General features: G+C 41.6%; 1 protein-coding gene across 1 annotated transcript in view; it reads left to right on the forward strand.

Annotated features, from left to right (window-relative positions):
- Positions 1-24,383, forward strand: part of Satb2 (SATB homeobox 2) — a 169,156-nt gene that overhangs the window by 96,478 nt on the left and 48,295 nt on the right. The window contains exons 6-7 of the mRNA XM_055616685.1: positions 4,195-4,667; positions 22,508-22,720. Coding sequence (XP_055472660.1) covers positions 4,195-4,667; positions 22,508-22,720 — 686 coding nt within the window. The remainder of the gene's footprint in view (positions 1-4,194; positions 4,668-22,507; positions 22,721-24,383) is intronic.

Below are 24,383 nucleotides of genomic sequence, written 5' to 3' on the forward strand. Positions count from 1 at the left end.
ATAGATAGATAGATAGATAGATAGATAGATAGATAGATAGATAGATAAATGTGGAATATAGCTTTTAAACACAAGGCTCAGTCAGTTCTTCAAAAAAGAAAAGGAGGAAGAGGAGGTGACGGAGGAGAAGGAGATGGTCAGTTTCTGGCTGTTTTCTGGCTACATTGTACATATATTTATTGGAATAAATAAATATATTGTATATTTATTGGAATAAGGTGATTATTGGGAGGCAAATGTCTTTTGCTCTTAATGTGGGTGAACTCTGTAGAAACGTGTTATCTTCCCGTGTGCTTAGGTAGAAATCAATCCTGAGGACTCCGTGCAGCCTCTGTGGCCTATTAGTTATGTAACACCGTTAAATCAGTTAGGTATCACTGGCCCATGCTATGCAGTTCTCCCCTGGGATCTCTGAGCTCCTCAGAAACTCAGGTCAGACCTCAGGTCTGATTCCTAAGCTAGAAGGCTGCTGGCTGTGACCTCCCTTGGAGCTGTGGAAGTGATGAAAATCCTGGCAGCAAGGAGGCACAGCCGTTTTTGGCCCCTTGTGTGGCAGTTCCTCAAGTCTGGTCATGCTGGGGACGTCCAGGAAGTTTACCCTCCAACACTTACTACCTTCAGTACTTGGGCTCCACCCTGCCTCTTGCTCACTGTGAATGCTCCTGTAGCTCTGATTTCAAGTCTTAGGTGCATTTGTGTTTGAATGTCTCTGTTGTGAGTACATTCACCGTCAGAGGCGACGCTGCCTGCTGTCTTCCCTTTCTTCAGGGTTCTGCTCTTCTGGTGAGCACCACAAGGACTCGCTGAGCCCTCACAGCTGAAACAGTGGTCTTCACTTAGTTTAAGACAAACTTGAAGTGAACAGGGAGCAAAAAAGAATGCAGTGCTAGTGGCCAACATGCAAAGAGTAGGAGACATTAGGTAAAAGTCAGTATCATTCATAAATGTCAGAAGAAAAGACGAGGAAAACTCCTGGCTGCTCTTGGGCAGACTTCCTCCTTGTCTGGCATCTCTGCAGAGGCCCCTCCCCTGTTAGGTATAGCCCGCATTGATGCATGCAGCCATTCCTTAGGTTCACCGGATCAGTAACTCTGTCACATTTCTAAGATGCAGCCATTCACATAAGGATCTGCAAATTCTTTGTTTGTTTGTTTGTTCCCTGTGTAGGCCTGGCTGTCCTAAAACTCAGTCTGTAGCCCAGGCTGGCCTCTAACTCAGAGATCTGCCTGCCTCTGCCTCCCCAGTGCACCACCACGCTCAGCCGCAGATCTGGCCGTTTATAAAGAGAGGAGTGATGATGTGTAAACATGAAGCAATGCGGACAGATTATTATTCTGACTCACCACACAAACTCCTGTGTTTTCTTCATCTCTTACACATACATTTATTTACACGCATAATTATGACTAGATCTGGTAATTTTTTTTAAAATAAATGACGTCATTTAGATATATCCCAGAAAAGTAAACTCATTCAAGTGTAGGAAGTCTTTGAAAAAGAAAAATACTGAAAGTTTGGATAATGAGCTGTTGGTCAAAGAATACATTCTACAGTAGGGTGATTCTCTGTTTTCAGTAGGAAAAATGGGGATAAAAGTTTGCCCATGAATTAGTTAGACACAATTTAAAAATAGAGTCAGTCATGACTTTGAATTAAAAGCAAGCACAAACAAACCAATGAATCAAATGTTTACCTGAGACCAAGCGTTTGTGTCTGTGAAGTCCGCTGGCAATACTTCATGGTCTCCTTACATCTTCTTTCAATAAAGAAATTATAATAGTAATCCCTGTTGGAGGAAACCCTATTGGATTACCTTATCTGAAGGCTCATAGCCATTTGCTTGGTTTGGATTTAAGGCTGTATACTTTAAAGTTTAATTAATACAATGATTGGAAAATGCATGCCTTTAGAGAAGATTAAAGCAATTTGTCTACCTTGAACCTTATGTATGAAAGATGGCATGTAAACTAAATGAATTACATCCAAAGATTAAGTTAGAAATGAAAGAAGTTTGAAGTAAACTTCTGACTTATGTGGAAGTTCATAGGAAAGTTGAACAAAAGTTTGATTCTTTAGAGAAAGAAGAAATACTGTATGTGTGTAAATATGGTCCTAAGACAGGCTGGACACCTATTGCCTCAAAGGAGCTCTGGAAATATGCAGACAGGGAATAACATGGCCAAAACATTTTGACGTATACATTTACTTCTGCATATATTCTTAAAAATCACATTATGTAAAGTACTAATTTGGAAAAAAAAAACTCACTTTTTTCCTCTTTTACAGTTGGTTGACTTTATTCAGATTTCTCATGTGTCTCTCACCTCCCAGCACTTGCCATTTCCGTCTAAATCCTTTGAGCTTCTGTATTCTTTTACTTACTTTTTATACTGCCTTCTTTCAGCATAAATTGTATATCAAACTACAGATGCTGCTTTAATGAGAGAAACAAGTTATTTAAAAGTTTTTCCTGAGGTTAGAGAGACAGCTCAGTGGTTGACACCTGCTCTTGCAGAGGTCCGAGGTTCTGTCCCCAGCATCCACATCAGGCAACTCATGACTGCTTGAAACTCCAGCTCAACTGGACATGATGCCTCTGACTTCTCCATGCACTTTAAGCTCACAGGCACATGCCCACATACATACACACAATTAAAGATGATGAAAATAAATCTTAAAAAATGTTTTTTCTTACAGGTAAATAGTTTTGATTTCTAGTGTGTAACCAGCACATACAGTGCCTATTATCTTTATTGGTTTGGGGGATGGGAAAGCTGTCGTGGAACTTGCTCTGTAGATCAGGGTAGCCTTGACAATGATCTCCCTTCTCTGTGCCACATACTCAGCTTCTTTAAAAGATTTTAACATACTTCTACCTGCTATTTGAAATCACAAGAAGTAAGGCTTCATTATTAATGCTGCATGGGAATTCGTTTCCAAACACATTTTCAAGATGATTCCTACAAACACTGAAAATTAGCAATGACTGAGTTGTTTCTGCCTTGGCTGTTTTCTTCAGATAAAACTTTGTTATAGGCAATAGAGTACAGTAGTGCTAGGAATTGAACCCAGGTCTGCTGGAAGAGTACCAGTGCTCTTAACTGCTGAGCCACCTCTCCAGTCTTACAGAGCTTAGGTAAGGCCTCATTTCCTCCCCGCCCCCACCCCCATCCCCTTTGCTGAAGACTGATCTATGCACTGACTCCTGTATCTGTGGAGAATTCTCTTTGTTCATTCCTTCAAGATTATTCTTTAAATCTTCAGTAATTTGCAATAAGTAGACAGATAACCTGGAGCAGGAAAGAATCTTATTTAAGGACCAGTCAAGGCGATGTAATTAATCTTGGTATTATTGAAATACCCATTTTCCAAAGAAGATAGGGACCGAGGAGACAATGGATTTGTGGTAGGCCTTGTCATGAACACTTCCATCCTTGCTGTGGCATTGGCTACCAGAGCCGGCTTTACCTTTCATGTGGCAAATGACCACTCTGTCGTTAAGCTCTCTCTCTGGTGCATTCCCAACACAGAATTAGAAGGGAGCAAGCAGTTCGGCAGGAGATGTTGCCATTTTCTTGATAACTATGGACTGTGCTCTTAGCCATGGTCTGCGGAAGATGAGAGAGGTTGGTGTTTTATTTCTAAGGCTGTTGATGGAGGGAGATCACAGGGCTTAGAAATTTCTGAGGCGTTGGAGGTGGTATTGGCTGGTAGGTTTTTGTCCTGGCTAGTCTAGGAAATGCTTACTTTTTACAAATTTAAACAAGTTGAAGCGGCAAATAGTTTCACTTTCACATCTTTTATGAAAAAAAGCTATTATTATAACCCAGTGGTTCTCCACCTTCCTAATGCTTCAACCCTTTAATACAGTTCTTCATGTTGTGATGACCCCCAACCATGAAATTATTTTTGTTGCTACTTCATAGCTGTAATTTTGCTGCTGTTATGAATTGTAATGTAAATATTTTTGGAGATTGAGGTTTGCCAAAAGGGTGGTGACCCACAGGTTGAAAACCACTGGTCAACCTTTTTAAGGTAAGAATAACTCACTTTTTCTTTGGGGTTTTTCAGACTTGTATGAACAATATTAGCATCCTTAGTGTGCCAGAAATATAACAATCCAGCACTCTGTATGGTAGCAATAGATTATAAACATGCAAATAATTGTGGATTTTTCTTTTTATCTCTTAACAGTGGAGAGAGTGGAGCGGGAAAACCTTTCAGACTATTGTGTTCTGGGCCAGCGTTCAATGCATTTACCAAATATGAACCAGCTGGCATCCCTGGGCAAAACCAACGAACAGTCTCCTCATAGCCAAATCCACCACAGTACTCCAATCCGAAACCAAGTGCCCGCCTTACAGCCCATCATGAGCCCTGGTCTGCTCTCACCCCAGCTCAGTCCACAGCTTGTCAGGCAGCAAATAGCCATGGCCCATCTGATAAACCAACAGATTGCCGTTAGCCGGCTCCTGGCTCACCAGCATCCTCAAGCCATCAACCAGCAGTTCTTGAACCATCCACCTATCCCCAGAGCAGTTAAGCCAGAGCCAACCAACTCCTCTGTGGAAGTCTCTCCTGATATCTACCAGCAAGTTAGAGATGAGCTGAAGAGGGCCAGCGTGTCTCAAGCTGTCTTTGCAAGAGTGGCATTCAACCGCACACAGGTATGATTAATACCTTTCTCACTGGGGATTAAGATACAGAGTAGGGAAAAAATGTGACATGTCTTATTTCTTTCTAATCTCTTCAAAATGTCTTATGGAGAAGGAGATGGCTCAGGAGATGGTTGTTGTCCAAGCCTGAGGACCTGGGTCCGGATCCCCACCACCCACGTAAAAAGCTGGGCACTGAGCACACGTCTTCGAACCTAGTGTGGGAGAGGTGGCAGGGAGAGATGAGTGGGAATCTGAAGATCTCTAATCAGCAAGTCTAACCCATCTGTGACATCCAGGGACATCAAAGAGACCCTACCTCAAGATAGATGATAGGTAGGTAGATAGATAGATAGATAGATAGATAGATAGATAGATAGATAGATCGATAGATAGATAGATAGATAGATGATTGATAGATTTAGATAGATAGATGATAGAAAGATAGATGATAGATTTAGATAGATAGATGATAGAAAGATAGATGATAGATAGATAGATAGATAGATAGATAGATAGATAGATAGATAGATAGTTAGATAGTTAGATAGATAGATAGAAGAACCATAATGAAGACCCACAATGTCAACTTCTGGCCTCCATATGCATCGCACCTCCCCGTACTTAGGTCATACACACACGGGCACACATAGTATACAGAAACAATATAAATTTCAGCACACACATAATTGAATAATATTCTTCTGTCATGATACAATGTCGCCACTCATCCCTACAAGATCTTAGTTAATTAATTTCAATAACATAATGAGTATCTGAGAACCTACCATCCAGCCCAGCACCCAGATCCTCCCACTGATTGACTGGGTGTCTGTGTATGCTCCATCCTCAGCCTTACCATGGTGTTTCTCTGGATGGACCTTTGATTGTGAATTTTGTGATTATTACCACCATTCTTGAGGCATCATGGAAATAAAATTGATGGCTAGTATGTTAATGGATGCAGGTGGAAGCAGCAGCAATGGTATCAGGGCTTGAGCCTGGTGGCTGAGAGAAAAGGAGTCATCATGAGACAAGTCAAGGGACATACTGCAAGAGAGGCTGAGTAAGGCTATAGTGATTGTTTGGGCTCTACGTGTCTTTACTTTGAAATACTGGCAGATTTCATATGAAGATTGGCAGTGAACACTGAAACTGTAAGCTTGGCACGAATAATAGGGGGTAGGGATAGAAACAGAGATTTGAAAAGTGTTAGAGAACCTGGAATTTAAACTAGGGGATGAAGAGGTAGTGTGATGCAATTGTTTGATAAGAAACCATCATAGCTGGACACAGTGGCGCACGCCTGTGATCCCAGCCCTCAGGGAGGCAAAGGCAGGCGGATCTCTGTGAGTTTGAGGCTTGCCTGGTCTACTAAGGGAGTCCTGGACAGCCAAGGGTACATAGAGAAACCGTGTCTTGAAAAAAAAAAAAAACCCAAAAAACAAGAAACAAACAAAAAATAGAAACCTTAATAATTTCATATATTTGAACACTTGGTCCCCAGGTGGTGGAGCTGCCTGGGGAGGTTGTGGAACCTTTAGGAGATGAAGTCTTGCTAGAGGAAATATGTCACAGTGGGTGGGTTTTCAGGCACTATAGCTTCCTGTTTCCTTTCTCTCTTTAACTGTATGTCTCTGAAAATGTAAATCTTCCTGCTCCTGCCAGCATCCCACACCTTCCCTGCCACTGTGAACTTCAAACCAATTAACTCTTCCTTAATTTGGTTTTGTCATGAGATTTTATCTCAGCTATAGAGAAAGAACCATTGCAGGTAGTAACCACTTCCACCTTCAGAAAGGGAAACAGAGGGAATGCTGGAAGAATGCATAGGTGGTGACTGGGATAACAGGAAGATGGTAGCCACAGTGAAGAACCTCCAGGAGATTCATTCAAGGGTGGAAAGCCACAGTTTGCACAGAAAGAGAGGCTTGTCATCATGCCGTGAGATTTGGCATAATGTTAATTGGTTGGGAGAAGTCCTTATCAAATTTCAGAGTAGAGGTTCATTACAGTGGTGAGGCCAAGGGCCAGCATTGCAGGCTTAAGTAGTGATTAATTGCTCAGGATGCAGAAGCAGATTGCTTTTACAAAACCGAGTATTAAAAAGGCAACCAGAAGCAGATGAAGAGCTAGGGAGTCAACCCGAGGTAGGAGGTGCTTTGTAGCCTCAAATAGATGAAGCATCATGGAACAGTGATGGAGTCATTGATTGTGGTTGGGCAACTGCTGGCTGGGAGCAGAAAGGCACTGGGGCTCTTGGGGTTCAGCATTTATGTGTTGGATATAGAAGGACGGGAGAGGTGGAATCTCTTGCTCCCTTGGCTCTTAGCTACCTTATGCATTTTGTTGATGACAGCCTGTTCCCATCACTTGAACAATGCATTCAGGGAGACCCACATGTTTCACGTATCTTCTTGCGACTTATAAGACTCAGGCAACATATGCTTGTTCATGGTTGTCTAGACCGGGGTCGTGTATGGTTCTGATCCTTTGGAGAAAATCTGTTGCCCACTACTGAAAACACAAATCAGAAGGGTGCACCTCTCTCCTGCACTTCTCTGTGTGGGTGTGTTCTTCATTCCATCATCCATGTGCTTGAGTCGACATTTCACGCCTAACCAACATTTTATTGCCTAGCTATGTGCATAGCTCTTTTTGGCTGAGGGTAAAATTGAAAGCATGGTTGTACTACTTTGGATTTTTGAAGTGAATTCAGTATATGTTTTACCCAAAGAACGTGAAGCATGAGGAAAGACTCATAGTGAGTCAAGACAAAAGACAGTCTTGGTATGCTGAAGAGGGTATCCGGTACCAACGCACTGGTCTCCTGGGGCCTGCCGTCTCCAGAGGAACCCTTTATGTCTCTCCTTGTGGATTAAGATTTTCTTGGCATTGCCACCTTTGAAGTGCCATGTTAAAAAAAAAAAGCCCAATTGAAGCACAGAACACATTTTATTATTTTCCTCCTGCCATTAAATTTGTAAGATGGCTACACCCAGAAAGAAACATTCACTTTCAATCAACATGAGCTTGAGTTCATGGGCCAGCCTTGAGGATATCAAATAGAAACTACATAGGAATGTATGAGTATTTCCTTTTTAAATTCTGCTTTTAATTTGGGAAAGCTTTTCATCCCTCTGGGATCATAACCTGTTGTGTATAAGCCCAGCCTAATCAAGGTAGATGGTATTGACAGAATGACATAGTTTGAACTTGAGCCGGAGGTCAGCAGGCAGATTGTTTTGCTGTGTGTTCCACACTCACTAACAGCACAATTGGGCAGCTGGATTTACCAGCTGTATTGTTAAACGGGAAATACGGTGTAGTGTACCCCATGAAACCAGCCATGGATTTTCCAAATGGTGAGGCTTTTTTGAGTGGAATCAGACATTTCTGGGCGATTGAGAAAACTTGCCAGGTAAAATTCATTATGTAAAAGTGGTTAATGACATATTAACCTTTTTTTTTTCTAGAAAGAATGTCAATTTCTTGGCTGTACATAACCAGAACCATTCATTTTTTGATAGACATCTTGTCCTCAGTTGCTGTCCTGATGTATAGCATATTCTCATGTGCCTGAGTATTTTTCAAGAACTAATTGACATCACGAGGACTCATTTGTTATTAACTCTAATAAAAAGTGATCTGTCATGTGACCGTTTTGTCCCTGGATTTCTGCTTGAAGATTTAACAAGAAGTCTCACTAGTCTGTGTATGTGTGTGTGTGTAGGTGTGCAGAAGCTAAAGTCATCTGCAAACATTCATCAATCCAGCATGAATATAAACATAAAAACTTTGTCTGCCCGTTTTTAAGATTTCCAGATGAAAACCTCCTGCTTACAGTAAACAGTATTTGAAAAATGCACGTTATTGAAAGAGACTATTTATAACCTTAGATGGCTGATTCATATACCATTTGATTATGTAAACATGACATCATTAGGGACTATATTTCTAGGAGTTGTTTTTTGTTGTTTTGTTTTTTAGGGTAATACACAGTGATGGGTTTTATTATAGCCTTTCCATGCACAAATGTTATATTACTATAACTTGTTCTCACTGTTCCCCTTCCTTACTGTCTTTCTGTATCCCTTGCCTACTCCCACCCCTGCTGGTTATTAATGCATTTAAATTTTGGGTTTTTGTTTTGTTTTGTTTTTTGTTTTTTTTTTTTTTTTCAAAAGCAGACTTTCTCTGTGTAGTTTCTCTGTGGCTGTCCTGGAACTCCCTTTGTAGACCAGGCTGGCCTCAAATTCACAGAGATCCCCCTGCCTCTGCCTCCCAAGGGCCGAGATTAAAGGTGTGCGCCACCACTGCCTGGCACATTTTAATTTTGATACGTGTCTTTCAAAGTCATGTATGCATGTGCCTGATGATACCTGGTTTTGTATCACGCTCATGGCTTCTGGTTTTGGCAGTCATCAGTTACTGTTACTTTTTATGTTTGTTCTTGTTTACCAACAAAAACGTGTATCGTTTAGACTAAGAGCATGCAAGTTGAGTTTGTGTTCTGTACAAGGTATTTAGCACATTTATGTCAGAAATGCCAGGATGTGAGCGCTCCGCTGTGGCTTGAGGCTGGTATAGTTCTGCACACGGTGTATGCAGTAGCTCAGTGCCTGTCCAATCTGTTGGAAGGAATGGCTAGCTCTTCTTATCATGCCGTTTTTATAGTAAAAGGAACCTAAGGGGAACAGTGAGGTGAGAACAATAGCCGATTCCTCACCTGTCCTTTTAAGCACTTTCTCTTGTGGTCCCTGTAGGACTACAGAGACAAACAAATACCCTTGCTTTGTCTGTGATGGTCCACACTCATGCTTCTGCTTCCGATGTGGATTCTTCAGTTAAAGGACTGCCCTTAGGCTACTACCTGTGGGTAGCTTTGTTCTCATCGGCAGAAAGCTGGAAAAGCTTGGTCCACTGTGTGATAGGAGCCACAGTGACGAGCCCACTGCCTCTACTTCTGTGGAAGCGATTACTGATACTTCAGAGATCTCTGTATAATCAGCTTGAAACTCCGATGTAGCCTGGGTCACACACACAGCCCCGCCCCCCGTTCATTGCCCCTCCATCACTCTTCCCTTGGAAGCATTTTATGAATGAACCTCTTGCATAGGAATCCAGGACTATAGGACTATAGGTCCATGCCATTTGGTCATGAGTTTAGTCGTGCCATATGAGCAAAAGCTTGAGTAAAGCGTAGCATCAGGTGGGTGCCCATCCAGTCCACAGAGAAACTGCCCTACACCATATGGGGCTGGTATAGCCTGTCTCTGATACTTGGTTTTGAAAATATTGTCACCATAGTTATTTTAAACCTGAAGCCCTGTAGCTCTTCAGTTCATTCAATGAGAAATAGTATTATTGAAACTGAGTTAAGGATACTGAGTGGAGGCGGGGGAGGGAGAGGGAGGAGAAGAGATTGAGATTAGGAATGAGAGAATGTGAATCTGAGTAAGACTGAGATTCAGGGGAGAAATGGGATCTGAGGCTTTAAGGGTTCTACCGCTATTTCCTGAAGTGAAAAGCGACCTCACTAGTCTGAGCTGTGACATGCTGGTAGAGTGAGTTGTGAGCAGCTTTGCTCCCTGGCCCTGCCCCTCTTCTTCAGTGCTCTGTCACAGATACAGATGGTATCCGTTGAATCATAATTTCTGTCAGGTTTTGATTTTTGTTCGCATGTTTTCTTCTGTGTCTGTATCCTGACTGAATTCATCTTAAATTGGCACCTTTCTCTCATTAGGTCTGTAGACATGAAGTAAGTCACTTGGTTATTTACTGCATTTGTGTCTTTGCATATTTATGATTATGAATCCTAAGTTTAAGCATTCTGTTTCCTTTGTTAAAGTGTAGACTTGAAAACATTGATCCAAAGCTTATGTAGGATGAAAGGCTCATGGAAATGTTTTAAGACTTAATATTACTGGTGTCCACTGACCTATAATAAGTAATGTTTCATAAAATATGTACAGTGACTTTTACTTAATAAACTATTCTCTAATTTATTTAAAAATCCAATGACCTACATATTCATATGTTCAGAAGTCCCCATTTACTAACGTTGCTTCTCCTCCGAGACCTTCCGTCTGAGCAAATCTGTTAAATGAAGTAGAGGAAGCTTTGATCCAAACTAGGGTAAATCCAGTGGAACGGATGCCCTGCCACATGTGAACGGGAGCACTGGAGTGCCCGACAAGGGAAGTTAGGCGCAACCCTCGCACCCTGTCTCCTCTCCTCTTTAAATTGGGAGCAGAACACAGGTTTACCCCTACACAGGGTGCCTGAACGAAGTTTGCACCTTTGAGAGCGAGACTCTTCTTAGGTTTGTTGTTCATGCAGCCTTGTCAGTTTTCTTTTCTCTAGCAGAGAGGATCAGGGAAGACTTGCTGGGCTGATTCTTAGAAACATATTTTCAGTAGTGCATAACATGTGCTCTTCTAGAACAGCGTGTTTCGCCTTTGGTGTCCTGCTAACTTCAGTTTAATGAAAACCCGTGGACGTTTATCAGAGGTCTCCCCAGAGAAGCGGTGTACATACTCTGGCCTTATCTGATAGAGAACAGGACCCTGGAAATCCTGTGGGGACTCATTTGATTGACCTGTCCTCATTGGACTACTTTTTATTTTTTATGAGACTTTGCAAAAAAAAAAAAAAAAAATCTGCAGTTTACTCATCAAAACCACATCATTTGAAGAAACTTAAGACCAGGGTCATAAATACAATTTATGAAGTCACTCAGCAACTGGAGAATGTTTTCAGCAGATTGGAAAATTAGATTGAATGATGTATCAGAAAATAGAGCAGGAAGGCCAGCTGCTGAAAATGCAAACGCCCTTGTATGTTTTGAGCTTTATTTATACACAGTGTTTGGAATATATGCATGCCCCTAACTGTTAGGGCTAAAATTTCTAAAGAAATTGCTAAACATTAGGATCTAAGGCAACACCGTCAGAAAGAAAGGGATATATAGCAACTACAGGAAACCCTTAGCTCCAGAATCTCAGGTGTCTTAGTGTGAGTCACTTTTGGAGGAGGCAGAAATTGTCTTTTAATTTTATTGTATGATTTACACATATTGTTAGGCAGAGATGGGTGTGATTTAATTATACACTGCAGTTTATATTTCTGTAAAGCTTCACCTCCAGGATAGTCACATTGGTCGTCAGCTGACATAGTGTCAGTCGTGATTATTTTTCAGTATCTAGTTGAGATCCAGGCGCTTTGCAAGTCATGGACCACAGTGTAACTCAAGGGCCTTGACTCCATGGTCCAGTGAGCTGGTTATAAAATAATAAGGAAACATGCAAGAAAAAGGAAGTCCACTCCCTGAAAGGTGGGCTGGAAATATAAAATGCTGCACATCAGGCATGAACATGTTATTGAGTTTTGAAGTAAATAATATACCCTCTTTTGACTTCAGAACATTAAATTAATAAAGTAGGGAGAGATGGCCTTGCTTACTTCATAAAATAGTCTTTCATTTCAAAATCACTGGCTTGAATTCTCAGATTTAAAGATTGTAATAATATTAATATCTCCCAAGATAGCAGTGTCTCGAAGTTATTGGATGGCACGAGGGGGTGGCTCTCCAGATAGCAATCGTGTTTTAGCACCTCCCACACACATAAAGAATATTGTTAATTAGCACTTTTTAGGAAACCTCAGTCCAAAAGCATGGCCTGGTTAGATCAAGGACTACACTGCACAGGCTCAGGGCTCACTCTGTGTGTGCCTCTGGTCAAGGGAGGTTGATTCAGCAAGTAGAAACCTATACAAGTCAACCACCTCTCCAGTCTACCTGAAATAGGAAATGTAGGTAACAGAAGATGGAAATATTCCATTTTCCTCTTCTTTCAGAAAACAGACTCAGAGTAAGCCAGTGTGATGCCCTGTCTGTTTCTACTATCCCCGACCCATTGCCTTACAAGTCAGTCACTGGACTCCTTATGGAAAATCGGACTTTTCCATGACTAGAAAATAGGAGATCCCATTTTGGCAATAATTTTGTAAGTCATGTTTCACCACTGTCTACCAAGGACGTTTCCACTCATTTCACATAGAGAGGGAATCTCCACCTTCAGTGTTTATAGCTGCCTCCCCTGAAGATATCTTAGTAAAATCCTGGATTTCCGCTGTGAGCATCCGTTGTTGTATTCTCTAACTAATCTTAAAGTCCTAGGTCATATTTTACATATTTGTAAAAAGGTCACCAAGGAAATGGAAACACCAGCCTTTGTTCTCATTACTTTTACATTTCGTCATTGTTTAGTCAATAAACATTCCAACAGTACATTCAAGGAGTCTTCCTTTCATGGCCGCTGATCGATATGAGGATCAGTCAGCTAGGGGTTAAGTGTGTGTTTGTTCAGATAAAATGAATTAACTTTTAGAGCCCAGAAATACTATGGCATAAATATAACTATCAGTTTGAAATAAGTTGAACATTTCCAAGCAATTTCAATCTCTCTCTAATTTTTTTTGTGCCAAAAATGATCACTATAGACTGTGCCGTCTACTTCTGAACTTTTCTTACCCACCACCATGTCCATCTGGCAGACACATGCTTGTGCACACATCACGCCTGTCTCTAGCTCTATGTATTTCTAAAGCAAAATCATCATTAAAAAGAAAAAAAAGACCTTATAAAATCATATTCATACTATAATTGAAACACTTTGATATTTTTTAATTTCTAGAATTCCAATTCATTATAAAAGTTGATTTTGATCTATGAAATCAACTGTCTGATCCACTAATAACTGTGACCCATGTTTAAATGATGGTATAGATTAAGGCTTCTTTTAAATTATTTCCGTGTTACATAGGGAAAGAAAGTTACTTAGCTTTCTGAAGTATACAGCTTATATCTTGGTGGCTGCTGTTTTTGAGACAGTGTCTCATATAGCTCAGACTGTCCATGAACATGCTAAGTATCTGCCCATGGCCTTGAACGCTGAATCCTCCTGCCTCTATCTCCCAAATTCTGGAATTACAGGCTCGTGCCATCATATCCAACAATAATTTCTATCTCCAATTCCTCTGGAAAAACTCATGTAATCATTGTGCTTTATATAATTATTACCCTTCTTTATATTTTTTTCCTCTATATCCTAAATAATTTTAATTATCTCATCGCCTAAAAGTTATGGTTTATATTTCTGCATTGGGTATGAGAAAATATTTAGCAAGATATAGCTGACATACTTTGAATATTCAAAGCTTTAGATTTAAAATAAGAACCATATTTCAACATGTTCTATTCATTTTCACATTTTACAGATACTTATTATCTGGAAGCTATGCTAGGCATCACACAATAGCTGGCATTCAGTGAACTCTTGGTTCACATCTGTACTCATATTAGCGCCGTAGAGAACCTTGTGAGGGAAGTAGAATTCAATTTTACAGGTGATGAGATCTTCCCTAGGGAGAACAATTGATTAGTGTCTAATTAGAGTCCAGTTTTGAACCTAGGAAGCCGGAATCAGAGCCTCTATCATATCATAACCTCTTCATTCTCCATCATAGAGATGAAAGACTCAGTCCTCAAGGTGCTTCAAGCAGTACACACTTCTTCAACCCCATGATTCTGTTATGGAGTAGATGTGCCCTAGTCTTACATGATACTAGGCAGGACCAGGTGCTTTTGATCCTGGGGGAATAAGAGCCAACACATGACTCTTACAGCCCAGAAGAGCATAGTACTGAGGTGTTGCAGGACAGCCGTGCTACCACAACACTTTACCTACCTCTGAAAGCATCTGATATATCTGAGACAGAAATACTCAGTACATGTACTTTTGGTTTTGTTTTGTATACGGAAGACATTAATGTTGCTAATGTTGTGATAAAATAGCCAAACTAGTAAATGTGGGGAGCGGGTTACCAACAGCGATTTCATAGAACATTCATGGAAAGGAGGGATAACCAGGGCCTGGAACATTATGGATGAGATAGCTGTGGTACCTGGAACTTACAGTGTGGTTGAAGCCCTGTCTGTGTCCAGAACTGAGTGCATCACTGACAAAGTGTTTCCAAGGAGAACCTGCTAATTCCTCTGCTTTTGCTATTTGGTGCTAATGTGTTCAGAAAAGGTTGGCTTTGAATGTCCTTGCATAGCCCTTTCATAATACTTATCACTTCCTAAAGGCAAGATGGAGCAAAGAGCCTGGAAGAGTGATATGGGACTGTAGGACTGTCCAGCACATATGTCTGCCATTACATAGGTCTTGTAGGTTAAAAATGGCAGACATGACAAGAACTGGGACGTGGCTGTTCCTCTATTGGGTATGCCCACCTGTAGCTTGGTCAGGGAAGTTCTATTTGAGAGAGCACAGGCTCTTCTGGGTTTAAGAATGTTCTGCTGTACCCATTCATCTTGTGTTGCACATGGAATGTATTCTTATGTGTCACATACTGTGGTCAAGTTTTGTTGGATGCACTGGGAAGATTTCTCATGACACAAGTATTTCCTTTATAAGTTGCAGGCTTAAGGTATATGATGTTATAAGGTATATAAGGTTCTAAACTGGGATTTGCCTGTTGCCCTACCCCCAATGACTTTATATGATGGGAGAAAGATAATTTCTATAGTGGCCAATGTAAAGGACGGTGAGAGGTCAATGTGAGACTGAATTAGTTCTGTGCGCCTCAGTCCAAAGAAGGGCTCTCTATGTGCATATACTTAGCCTTGTAATGCTTTGAATGACTTCGCTTTGTCCTGTAACTGTTAGTTTCGCACACGCACTTGTATCTGCAGACTACATTAATTCCCTTCAGATGTTCAATTCTATCTAACCCACCCTACAAAATAAGACATGCATAGGCTGTCTCTCTCAATAAAGAAATATTGTAATAAAAGAGATTTTATTAAACTAATGCAATAACGACATTTTCTTTGAGGATTTAGCACATCATTTTTAATAATAAAAATCAAATTGCCATTGTTGTGCCCAGTATACATTTTATTCAAATCATACTAAGTACTTTGGCTTCATGGCTCAGCAGAGCTCTGGGAGTTGAGAGTGGGGTGAATATTTTTTGCGTTGCACAAATGAATTTCAACAGCCAGAACCATAGTACAGTTGTAGATTGTGGGAAACCTGTTCTATTTGTAAACAGAGGAAGAAATGCCTCCTTGCATCTAGGAGGAAATAAGAATGAGAGAAATAGCTTCATAAGGTAGGTCAGCTTGTAAATGGTGGATTCCAGGAGGCCCCACTGACATGCTTCACTGCTCTGTCTTACTCGGAGGGAACCTCTGATATTTTGAGTTTGCTATGTGGATTCAGAGTAGGAATCTGACTTTACCTGGCTTCTTAAAAGGGCCCCAATATTAATCAGTTAGATAATGATAATAGTAATAATAATAGTAAAAAATGATAGGTCTCCGATATTAACGGGTTGTATAATGATAAAAATAGTAAAAATAATAACAGTAATAATATTGTCTTGTTACCTCAACACAGACATCATGGCTGTATGAGAGTTAAGGCTGATAAAAGCCTGGAGAAGGGACAGTGGAATATGAGCATCACAGAGGGCCTTCCCCCCTCTTCATATTCAAGGGGAGCTGTCATAGGCAGGTCATATTCTCCAGGGTGTGTGGAAGAGTGGCCCAGGTTCCTGGAAAAGCCTCTGTCTCATGTCTGTCATGTTAATCTGAAAATATGGGAGTGAGCATACAGGGTTTTTTTATACATCTTGCTATTGGCCATGACATCATTTGCTTCGAACAATGTGCCATTGTAAACGTATATTTTTTCTGATTCACTGTGATATATTCTTAAATCATACATTTTCAAAAGTATTGTCACTTCATTTCTGGAGAGGTTTGCCATTAAATACTTTATGTAATTTAGTCGTCTATCTCAGAATTAATCACAAAAGCCTGCTGTGAGGAAATAGGGCTTGTGTTTCCTGACACCACTGGTCTGTGTATTCCTAAAGTAGTGTGCACTGTGTGAATTTCCCTGGAGCTCACAGCTCAGCAGAGCATGTGAGGAGCCAAGAGGACCTTCTCTTACCTGCCCTTGTCAGATTGGATCACGGTGCTTTCGGACTCTGTTGTAAAGGGCCAGGGAGATGTTTTTTTGGATTGAGTTACCTCTGTCTGTTGGAATAATACATGAACACCACAAGTTGCCTTTTTTGTCTTTCAACGGCCACAAGCAGCCACGTATGTAATTTATAGGAATGGAAACGGCCTCCAGCTAGTTTGATTCTTAGACAAACACCAGGCTTTGGCTCCTCCACTTTCCCCCTACACACCTGGTGTATATCACTTTAAAAAATAAATTATGCCTCATTAAATTACAATTAAGTGGAATCATGATCATTTGTTTTTCTGGAAGGAAGATGTTTTGCATATTGAAAGCCTAATTTGTTGCAGGTGACAAAAAGGCTGAGCAGATTATCTAATATCGCTTCATTTTGGGGGCAGTGTCTGCTTCTTGGTGTGTGTATACATCATTACTTCCAGAGCTTATTAATGTGCATGGTCATTTTCACTTCAGAATGTCCTACAGCTCTGGATCAGCTTGTCACCTAAGAAAGCCAACCTCCTTTGGACATCTGGAGAAAGCATGGCCTCTTTTCTTTCAGATTTCTTTTGCATTCTTTCCCCTTCCTGGCAGTACCATTATCTTTCCCTGCAGGTGCTACTCATATTCAAAGCTCCAGTCAGACCCTGCTTCAGCCCCTCCACAGTCAGCAATATGGCTGCTTATTTTGAAGCAAGATGATACTAGCGGTCTTTTGAATTTATGACATTTGTCACTTTTTCCTTTTCTCCTTTCTTCTTTCTCCTCTCCTCTTCTTTCTGGTCCTCTCCCTGATCCTCTTTTTAACTCTTCCCCAGCACTCTTTCTGCCTGCCTTTCCTTGTTCCTATTTGGGACAGGGTCTCAGTGCTTGACCCCGGGATAGCCTTGACCTCATTATCCTTCCGCCTCGTAAATTCTGAGCTCACTGGTATGTGAGCATGCACCACCACACTTAGCCAGCACCTTTTACAGTGCGCTCCTGTGAAACCTTCCTCCCGCCATGCAGAAAGCTCTTTGGAAGCAGGATCTTTCTCTTTTTTGGTCTTCTCACTCCTCCCTGATCTTTTTACCAACTCATAATAAGGAAGGAATTGATGGAACTGCTGGTCTTTGGGACAGTTATACCAATTTGGGGGTTCCCTAGACAGTGGAGGGGAGATATCTGGCTTAGCGTTTCCATAGATTTTTTTCCCCCTGTGACTGACTCTAGAAAGTTACCAAAAGTTTAAAAACTACATCTAAATATACCTGTTCAGATCCAGCCAGTCCTGCCTTGCCCTGTGGGGGTCTGTGCAATCTTAAAACTGAAAACCTAGGCCAGGCGGGTATGTGTTCTCTTCAGGATTGAAAGCTCATTTGTTAGCTGTCCCTGAAAAGGGGACAAGACTAGTGTAGAAGCTTGAGAGTCCCTTGTGATAATGCTTACCACACCTTTCCGAGTATCAGTGTGTACCCTGCACACTAGCATAAGAAAGACTGTACCAGCTGGTGCAGCATTGAAACAGAAAGCTCAGCGACAAATGCAATCCATTCAGTGTTACTCACAAGTGCTGTTTTACAACAGGCAAAATAAGAACAGGAATTTCTTTTGCTTTAAAAATCACTTCACTTTCTTCCTTTTATCTTTGAAGAGAGCCTGTATTAAGAGGCAAACCGCCGCATTTACAATTTGTTGTCTTGTACTTTGAATTATTTTGACTTATAGTGAGTTCCTTCCCAGCCCTGTCTGTTCTTGCTGGTGCTAGCAGTGTCTGCAAAGCTTGTAAACTCCCCCATTGATGAGCCATGAGGATGTTTTTGGCTAAACCTCTTTTTTTTCCAGTGAAGTAGCACCCAACAATATTGTGCAGGATTTGTGCACTTTGTGGTAACCTGTACCCCTGTAGGCAGCGTGTTCCCTTGTCTTCTGAAAGAAGGGTAACAGCAGTGAGGAAACTGTCACATCTCCCTGGAGAAGGGTCTATTGCCTACAATGAGGCAAATGCTTACTGGCCATTTTACTCAATACTGGCAGTATATTTTAATATGATTAGTGATATGAAAGTTTAATAAGCAACATTCTGGTTAATTTATTAATTCCTTTTCATGACCTTCCTACTGATAGAAGTGTATCTTTTTATTTTTTTTTCCTTCGCAGCACCCAGGTGCCATACCACATTTTCTGTTTCTCAGGCTGCATAATGGCAATGTCCAAGTGACACCTCCTGCTTGGCTGGTTGATAATTAAAATGCCAGATGACATAGTAGCAAAAGCTTTAGAAATATTTATGTGAGATAAATTATTAATTTATGTTCCATTCAAGACAGATTCAATATGATAAACATTTACTCATCTTGATAATTAGTGGGCTGTGGGGTGGTTTCTGTGGAGGTTGAGAGTTAGGCTGTACATTTTGGTGTGTGTGTGTGTGTGTGTGTGTGTGTGTGTGTGATTTTCTACTAACTGAATTCACTTTACATGTATGTCTACAGAATTTAGACCACACTTTTAAAATCTTAGTTTACAAGTAGTCAAAGGCACATAAATAAAACTATCAGAACAAAACAGCTAAGGTCTTGTTCACTCCTGTTAGTCACCTGCTATTAAAATGTCCCCAGTGAAAAGAATGCACTTTGGGACCACTGCCATGCTGATGGGAGTTGAGGTGAAGGATTCGGAGCAATGCTGTAATCTTCTGGAGCCTGTATATGAAGGTGACACTGGCCAAGCCTGCTCATTTGATACTGTATCTGCAATTAGGTAAATTACTGGAGGAAAGCAATGTATTCCACCAGCCACTTAAAATACAAATGCTGTATGTCTTTTTCTTCAGCAGTGGTGCTGACCAGCAGCCATCCTTAAGGGTGCTCTGTATTCGTTGCCCTGAGAGATGGGTGAATTTTCCTAGAAGGCTGTCTAGCACATGACAGATGTAGAACAAGGATCCTATACAGTTTCATAGTAAGAGAACATAAAGTAAACTCAAGAAACAAATAAAAACGCTCCATAATTTTTAATGACTTCTTTGTTGTTATTTGGGAACCTACCAACATAATTTTTAGGTATGGTGCATTCAAACAATCTTTATATATATATAGTTATATATATATATAGTTATATATATATAACTAAATAGATAACTATTTCCTACGTAAAAGCCTTTGCTGTAATCTACTATGTGACTCATGAAAATAACTTCATGGAGGAAGAAAAAGTTAAACTCTGCCTTGGAGATATTTTGAATTATAATCAGAGTAAGTATCTCCATGATAACCCTGAAGCTTCTTTATTATAATACCGATGGTAGGTTGCGGAGAGAGAATTGAGAGGGGGAAAACGAACTCATTCTTTTTGTGCATGATTCATCATGAAAGAAAGCTCAGAAAATATCAATCTTTGTATCTTAACTGACTTTTGGAAATTGGAAGCAATTTAAAATCCACTTCCTTTTCTCATATTAATTTAGAGATTTTTTTTTTTTTAAAGAAAGTCTTTGAAGCAAATCCATTATGTATATTTCAGGTTGCTCCGTTAAAATGTGAAGTAGGGCAACTCAAGCCACAACTGACTCTTCATTTCAGAAAGAGAATCAATTCATGGAGTGCAGAACACTTTCCTGGAAGACAGGCTCCTCACTTGTTGCTTCTAAAAGCCTGCCACGAGAGCTGAATTTTCTTCTCATCATGTTAGCAGCAGGATATTTTTACACACACCACTTACCTTGCCCTTTCCTTGAGCACATATGTGCATGCACACATACTAACTAGCACGCACGCACGCACGCACGCGCACACACACAGTTTCTTTTACCTCTGTTATGTAGTATGTTTCATCCTTATTCACATTCTCACCCCAAACAAGCACTGTGTGCTTCCTAGCTATATGTGTATGGGCATTTCTCCCAAGTATCAGGATTCCTCTAATGCAGGTAAGGTGCCCCCCAAGTGCAGAGCTGGCAGATGGCATACCACTGGCAGTTCTCTGGCAGTGTAGTTGCTTTATGTGATTTTAAAAAAAAAAAAAATATTGGGTTTTATGTGACTGTGTGTATGTGTGTGGTGTGTGTGTGTGCAGCCATGCATGTGCATGCATGCATGGCAGTGCACATGTGGGGGTCAGGATAGCATGCAGGGGTCAGTTCTCTCCTCCTACTGTGGAAGTCCCAGGAACTGAACCAAAGTCATAAGGCAAGCACCCTTACCCACCGAATCATCCTGCCAGCCCTTATGTGATGTGACGTCCTGAGTGACGATGACACCTCCTTAAAATGTTGATAACTGCGTGATGTGCACCCCGACGAGTGGCATTTTCCTCACCACATTGCAATGCACTAATTTATATTGAAATGCCCACTGTAACCTGCAGACTTCTGACCCGCCAAAGAAGAGCTCTCGCATCCACTGCTGCTTTACACTTGAGCCGCGTCTCGTGCATTTATCCTAATTCCCCTCAGTGCGAACATCTTTGGCACCGGCAGCGCTTCACTGCAGTTCATAGCAGTGACTTTTCATGACTTAAGAGTCGCCCCATCTGTTCAGAGCGACAGGATTAACATCGTAGCTCCTCCCGGGGGAACAGTCCTAAACCCTGATCTCACAGGGCCCTGCGAAGGGATGTCATCTGAGAGTATGAACCGGTGCCTCTGCGCGCTAAATCAGCAATTGCGCGGAGCGGTAGTGGGTCTACCTCTGCCCTGACGTCACTCTAGCTCTGTGGTTCTCAGCCTTCCTAATGCTGCCACCCTTCCGTACAGCTCCTCACGTTGGGGTGACCCCCAACCATAACATTAGTTTTGTTGCCACTTCCTAACTGTAATTTTGCTACTGTTGTGAATCGTAATGTAAACAGCTGATATGCAGGGAAAGGGTCATTGGACCCCCAGCGGGGTCGAGACTCACAGGTGGAGACCGCTGCTCTAGCTCGTGTCCTCGTAGGCCGTGCCGCGTTACTAGAGTACTGGCAAAATCTCTGTGAATTCTGTGTCATTAGAACACACGAAAACACTGCGTCTAAAGCTCTCTGATTTGGTTGAGTCACACATTCAGAAGGCACCAGAGCCGAGCCACACTGCAGTTAGCGCATGCGCAGGTCCTTAGCCGATGTGACCACATTTTCATCCCTTGAGAGATCAGAGCGTCCCACAAGGCTGCCCCTCAAAAGTCTGAGGTGTCTTGTACCCCTAAAACCTTAACTATCGTATGTGAAGGCTGAGAAGTTATCAGAGAGGTGACAGATTACAGCCATTTGCTTACTTTTTTTTTTTTTTTTTTTAATTTTTCATCTCCCCCTGCCTTTGCCTTAGGAAACATCTATGTTGAAATCAGTGGCCGGCCATACACAAATTCAGCCAAAGTTGTTTTTTTTTTTTTTTTTTTTTTTAATCGATGTAAATCTCCCATGCTGTTTAAATGTCGGAACTAAATTTACCAAACTTGGCAGATTTGTAAAGCTAAGCAGGACTGCCAAGAGTTCCCAGTTTCAAGCAGAGAGAGTTCTAACAGCTCCTGAAATACTTGCAGGAGGCACCTGGTGGTAATTGCAGTTCCACATTTCCTCCGGAGCGCCTACCTTGCTCGCTGGCATCGCGGCACGTAGGATTATTACAGCGATGATGAGGTGGCAGAATACAAGTCCTAAAATAAGGCACAGCCCCGGAAAGGGAGCACATTCCCACAGACTCCTCCCGGGCCCAAAGGAATTAGGCATGTTCCCGATATCCTCTCAAGCGGGTTATTCCAAACAGAGGACCAGTAGGGCGGAGGATGGAACCCATCCTCGTAAACCTGCAGACTTGACTTTGCCTGTTTTTTCCCCCCACTCTACCAGGGATTACTGTCAGAGATACTGCGCAAGGAAGAGGACCCCAGGACCGCGTCTCAGTCTCTCCTTGTAAACCTGAGGGCCATGCAGAACTTCCTCAATCTGCCGGAAGTGGAGCGTGATCGCATTTACCAGGACGAGCGGGAGCGTAGCATGAACCCCAATGTGAGCATGGTCTCCTCTGCCTCAAGCAGCCCCAGCTCCTCCCGAACCCCACAGGTGAGCTGTCCGCTCCACACTTCACTCACAAACCCATTGCCTCATGGCCACTCTGTTTTCTCTTGAAAACCAACAAGGTCAAAGGATATGGCCTCTGGCTGTATCACGCTGCAATCCCTTACCGAGGTACGGTATTCCTTTGCCTTCAGGAAAGTCCCATTCTTCCGTATAAGCAGGTGAGGGGGACAGGGCAGGAGTAGGTGGGGGTGAGTCCCTATCCGTTGATGCAGTTTCAGAAGAAGTGGGGGTTGGGTGGAAGCTGAGTTTGTGTAACAAGCACTTTGTTCCCCTTAAATGGCTTTTTCTCTTCAATGTGGGGGGTAGATCGTTGAGGGCAAGAAATGCTGCTGTAAGCAGTTCAGAAAGACAAAATGGAGGGCTGGAGAGATGGCTCAGCAGTTCAGATTGGTTATTACTTTTGTTTGTTACTCCAGCTCCAGGAGGATCCAGTCCCTCCTTGGTCTCCTTGGGCGCCTGCTCGCGTGTGCACCTCGCCTCCCCCCCATTAAAAATAAAATAAGAACTTTTTAAAAATAGAGATACAGTGGAAAAGTTTAATGTGTAGGGAGTGCAGTAGCTGGGCTAGAGCCATGGATGTTGGTGACTGGAGGCCCCAGTTTTTGTCACTCCTAGGATTTGGGGACTTCTGGCTTTCCTATCTACACACTTCTTACGTGTTCAGAACTCAAGGTAGGCAGGGTCAAGTGCAAGCAACTTATTTCCTACTGCCTGCTCCCCCTGCTTTGCTGACACAGATAAAACCATCCCATTCTCTGGGATCCATGAATTCTGAGTGCTGGTTCTCAAAGCCAACCAGCAAGTCGGCATATACCCAGGTTTGTGCAAAACGGGAAACTGAGCACTTCAAAATAAAAGGTTGCTTTGCCTAGATACCGTAGGTTTGTTCTTACTAGTTTGTTTTCTGATCAGTTCCCAGAAGCTGATTAAACGCAGAGTCAGAACTTTATTCTGTTAAGAGTATTAGAGCCGTCACAAGGATATCGTCATTTTCTTCCCACATATCTTGATTGTATATTTTTGCCCCCTACAGTAGGTTTGTAACTAAAGATCACTTTCTGTCATGCCCTGCCGAACTGCATTACCCCTTTAGTCTTTAGTAAGTTATGAGTCATATCTGTTGTTAAAGTCTCCATTGCGTACTTTGGGCATGTACAACCAAGCCTTTTAATTTATTTCTTTTTAAATATCAGGGAATACACAGTGGACTGTTGTTGGGACATTGATGATTTGCACTATTCACTGCTAGTGAATTCATTAGTATTTATGTTCAGAGGCTGTTGAGCCATTATTGGAGAGTCTAGCCATATTTCCCACTACATGTCCCTTTGGCCAGGAAGTTCTCCTGGAAGAAGGCCACTAGGTCTTGTTAGGAAACAGCACAGATTGGCCCGTTTTGGTTTTGGTGTCTTTGCAATATTTTTCTAACAAGTTTGTGTCTTCAGCACCTTTCATGAGACTTCCAAGGTCTGTCAAGCTTAATATGGCTTCACATTATGGCATTGTTTTTGTTTTTGTCTGAATTAGAATCCCATCCTGAAATTTTATAGGTAAAGCTTCCCCTAGGGGTATGAACAGGAAGTTCAGCACTTAATTTTACAGTTTTCTGATTTCTGAAAAAACATATGAAATATTCAGACATACT

This window comes from Psammomys obesus, unplaced genomic scaffold (genome assembly GCF_907164565.1).
Source record: "Psammomys obesus unplaced genomic scaffold, mPsaObe1.curated_primary_1811, whole genome shotgun sequence".
NCBI classification, from domain to species: Eukaryota; Metazoa; Chordata; class Mammalia; order Rodentia; family Muridae; genus Psammomys; species Psammomys obesus.